Source organism: Macrobrachium nipponense, chromosome 17 (genome assembly GCF_015104395.2).
Source record: "Macrobrachium nipponense isolate FS-2020 chromosome 17, ASM1510439v2, whole genome shotgun sequence".
NCBI classification, from domain to species: Eukaryota; Metazoa; Arthropoda; class Malacostraca; order Decapoda; family Palaemonidae; genus Macrobrachium; species Macrobrachium nipponense.
Window position 1 is genome coordinate 51,269,383 of NC_087210.1, and position 4,493 is coordinate 51,273,875.

The 4,493-nt window shown below is 39.1% G+C and overlaps 1 protein-coding gene across 4 annotated transcripts in view; it reads right to left on the reverse strand.

Moving 5' to 3' along the window:
- LOC135196214 (5'-AMP-activated protein kinase catalytic subunit alpha-2-like) overlaps nt 1-4,038 on the reverse strand; it is a 253,287-nt gene extending 249,249 nt beyond the window's left edge. Inside the window, exon 1 of one of the 4 annotated variants that reach the window (XM_064222843.1) lies at nt 3,766-4,038. In XM_064222843.1, the coding sequence (XP_064078913.1) occupies nt 3,766-3,877 (112 nt within the window). In that variant the 5' untranslated portion in view covers nt 3,878-4,038. The remainder of the gene's footprint in view (nt 1-3,765) is intronic. The other 3 variants (XM_064222842.1, XM_064222845.1, XM_064222844.1) reach the window with 3 other exon arrangements.
- Between the last annotated feature and the right edge of the window lie 455 nt (nt 4,039-4,493).

Consider the following 4,493-nt stretch of genomic DNA (forward strand, 5'->3'; position numbering starts at 1 on the left):
CACGACAGGCCAACCCTCATCACGGTGGACGGGTCTTATTCACTCGATATTTAATTGGTGAAACATGAATACAATTGCAACTCTAAGCATACCATTTAAAAGACTGAAGTTTCGTCAACATATTGTGATACAGGTACTATCCGACTTACAACCTACTCGACATACGACCACTCGTACTTACAAACCTTACTTCAGACAGTTGACCATTGAGTTACTTGGCATTGCGCCACTCATGAGAACTCTCATCACTCAGGCAGCATCAGTTTGAGTTACCCTGCCCTATCTGCAGCAGCATTTGGTATTAACTGTACTATAGACTGAATTGCAAACCATTTACGTAAGAATCGACTTCTGACATGCATGCAAGAACCTAACCCCATTGTAACTCAATGCCTGATTGTACGTAATATATACTATTACATAAATGATTAAAATGTATTAGTAGAAGTACATTATGTAAAAAGATTGAAATAATGATTGTACATTACATTACAGTACTAAGTAGGCACTTATATAGCAAAGGTTTGATAGTATACCCTACCCAGTATGTTGGCCACTTTCTAAGGTTCGACTTACATCCATTCCGCTTACTTAACCAGTTGGTCGGAACCAAACTTGGTTGTAAGTAGGATAGTACCTGTATATGAAAGCCCCATACGAACTAAAATACGCATGTGAGCTCTTCGTAAAATATGTTTTTCAAGGCAGTTTTGAAATCCAATATGGCGGCTACGTTTTGCATGGACGGTTTCTCATCAGTGACGGCCACCATCTTTCCCCAGCCTTCCCAGCACTCATTTGAAAACAATGTTAGCGTATGTATGTAACGTTTATTGATCTTACTCAAGATTGCAGTTGTAATCAGCACAATAAAACAACATTTTGTTGCCATATATTAGTGAAAGTATGAAACTTGTTACTCCCGGGGTTATGGTTTGAACTGAATTCATTCTTACCTTGTATCGGCGGTTTTTATCCTTACTGCCATCACAACTGAAACTCCACAGTGCTTATTTGATTTTGTTATTATACACATTTGGTCTCAGTTCACTCCACATTGCACTTTAAACCCGTTGCTGTTCCTGGTTTCTAAGCGCGCGCGCCATAAACACAATTACGAACAGCAGACGACGATAGACGACGAAACTGCAAAGTTTTATTCCCTAAACTGTTTACTTTACTCGTTATTTAGTTTATATTTACTTTGTTATTTAAAAATTTTGATTTAATTCATGTATATTATCCTTTTTTGCAACCAAATTACCCCGAAAAATTACAGATATTTCTAAAGTAGATAAAATCAAATGTTTCTAACGTTTTCGTACATCTGGCTGCCGAAAACCATAGAGGAACGAATACGGAAAAGTGCAGAGGAACGACTACGTTTTTTTTTTTTGCTTTTTTGTTTTTGCTAGCACTTTTCATTGATTTCAGTCTTTATTAGAATTTTGAATTTCTTTAATAATCGTATGCCAGAAATAAATGTAACCTTTAATGTTTGCATGCTAAGAATGGCAAAATCATCGTTGCCACATTAGTGGAGGCTTCACACATACGCCGTTCCATTATTATAAACTGTTTCCATTGAATTCTAGTTGTCATAGTAATGCAATACATGATGACAAATTGCTTTTAATATTTATGTATATATACTTCCAATACATAGCCTAATTTCACCAATTTCAACGTTTTGTGTGTAGTCTTATACCCAGTTTGGAGGTCAAACACATACCGAATGGCAACAGAGAGAGAGAGAGAGAGAGAGAGAGAGACGAGAGAGAGAGAGAGAGAGAGAGAGAGAGAAAGGAAGGCGGAGGAACGAAGAAGAAAAGGGATGGCGGTGGAGGGTGGGGGGGGGGGGGGGAGAGGGTAGGTGGAGCTTTATACACGTGTTCGTATCCATTTCTGCATAATGGAGTTTTTGTCTCTTGGTACAAGGACAAGTGTCGTTATTCTTTACGATTAGTGAGTTCACGATACCCTTATAAATTACGGCACTGGGTGTAATGCACTATAGCAAAATCTCGTTCTGTTACGAGTGTTCGTTACAGAAATAGGTATTGCCCAAAAACCTGCTTGCACTGTCTCTGAAACCCATAGTAGACATGCTGCTTAGTTTGTCAATCAAGTTTTTATAACCAAGTATTTTTACAAGCTAGCTATTGAATAAATTTGTATTTTTCTCAGTCAAAACATATGCCCCTCAATGCTAACTTTCCGCTTTTAAAAAACGACTTTCTGGTCATTGCAATTCGGCCCCATTAAATTTCTTATGATGCGAAACAGACAGAGGCTCAGGGACCGAAGCGATTGCGTCACACTACGGCAGTAATTCCGGCAGTAAAACATCTTCATATATCCAAAAAGTAAATAATAAAGATATATATGCGCATTACGATTATAACAATTACATGTATAGCTGATAACAATCTGCATGAATAACTGGTAAACTGTTCTGCAATGACAGTTGAGTATAGCAATTATTTACAATAGGTACGAAAGTCAAGATGTCGTGACGTCATAATACAGAACTTAAAAGAACGTTCTAATTCAGAAAAATAATTACTTAAATTTGAGTCAGAGTCGAGTTACTTTTTCAATAACGAATATTTTCAAATTAATCATCATAAATATGTAAAATATTGATGTTTTACTACTTATTTAAAAATTAGCTAAGAGCACGCTTCTCGTCATCTTCTACCAAAACAGCTGTTTACTCCTGGCTTGTTGTTGGTGAGAAATCGTGTTTCGATTGTTGTGATAAAAGTGCTCCAGCGTCTGTGGGTACAAGTGGTGTGCGGATTTATCACAGGAAATGGAAAGTTTGTTGACACAAGCGACTCCGTAAACATCGAGATGGCGTCAATCTTCGAAACATTTTTAGTTGTAAGTAAAAATTTCTAAAGCGTTTTGGTGAGATTTCCACTGCCGTGGGCTGGGCCATTTTCAGTACCCCTCTGTTTTAAATCTTAAAATTTATTTGGCCTTAATTTCTAACTTTGGAGAAAATACTTACTTCTGAAAGGAGAGTAGAGGTCTTTAGCTCCGTTTCTCACCAACAACAAGTCGCGACTGATGCCCTCTCGGGTGGTCAGGACGCGTTATAATGTACTTTTTCGGAGGGTGGCTAGCGTTGATTGTAGGTGGCCTGCTTGGCCTGCTGTGATATTCTACCCTACCTACAACTCTAGGCTAACTACTAGGTACCTAGCTGGGCTACCTAGTAGTACTATTTATGAAGCTGGGGAAGCAAAAGTTGGTGTGCACCAAAATAAGCCTACCTAAAAGTCAGAAATGCATAAAACATGAAGTTTTAGGTTAGTAGCTCCTACTACTGTAGTACCTAGTAGTATAGGTAGGTATAGGCTACCTAGGTAGTAGCCTAGTAGGTAACTGAAGAATTCATGTCTCATTGTATGACGTACGGTAAGGTAGCCTAACGTATCTACCTAGCTAGGTAGGTTTTAGGCTATCCTACTATAAGAAATGCCTAGCACCTTAAGTTGTTAAATATAGGTACCTAGTAGGTAGATAGTAGTAGTAAGGCCTAGTAGGTAAGTACTACAGAAGCCACATCGTGTAGGTATAACGAATAAGCTACCTACCTAAATCGTCATAAGTTGCGACTAGCTTGTTTTCTAGATTACTTATTAGCTTTTAGGCTAGGCCAAATCATCCAGTAGGTACTAGGCTAGCTACTAGCTAGGCTAGGTAGATTCGATCTAGCCACTGCAGTACTCCTAGCTAGAGTACCTGGGTACTTACATTTGACTTTGCCAAAAGTTCCTGATCCTAGCGTATTTCCAATCTGATAATGACCAATTTTCATTAGGGTAATGGTCTGGGAACCAGGTCCTTGTCCTTGACCCAACTCCATGATAGCCGTGTGTTCTAGTAATTTAGTAGGGAAGATATATCACTGTAGTTCACCACTTGTTTACAATTTGTAATCTGGCAGCAGAGTCCTTCCGAAGGCTCTTCCCTATTCAGGGACAGACGACGCAAAACGCAGGAAACCAACTGACCGTTCTCATAGATCCCCCTCCAGCGTCATTATCAGCTGTCTGTAAAGGTGGAAGAGCAAGAGGCTTTTGCATGGAGATTTGGCAAAACTTGTTTGGATTAAACATCACGCAATAAATGCCTTGTATAGATTGCATTAATTAAAGGCGTGGGGCATAAAGCTAGGGGGTATGGAATCACGGTCCCACAGGGAGGCTCCGTGGCAGTGCCCCGGAAGTCAAAACTGCAAGGGTAATTTTTCCATTTAATAATTCCTGTCAATTTGGGGGATTTGTCTGGTCGCCCAATAGTAAAAATTCTTCTTGCTATATAGGCAATAATTTTTCTTCACTGGACGACCATTTGATTGCTCAGTCATAACGTTAAAATATGCACTGTGGGTCCTGGATTACAAAGAGCCACAAAGTCTAGTGTTTTGATAATTTTGGAGTTTTTTCCGGCTCACTCGGCCAACCGCCACAAATCACTTG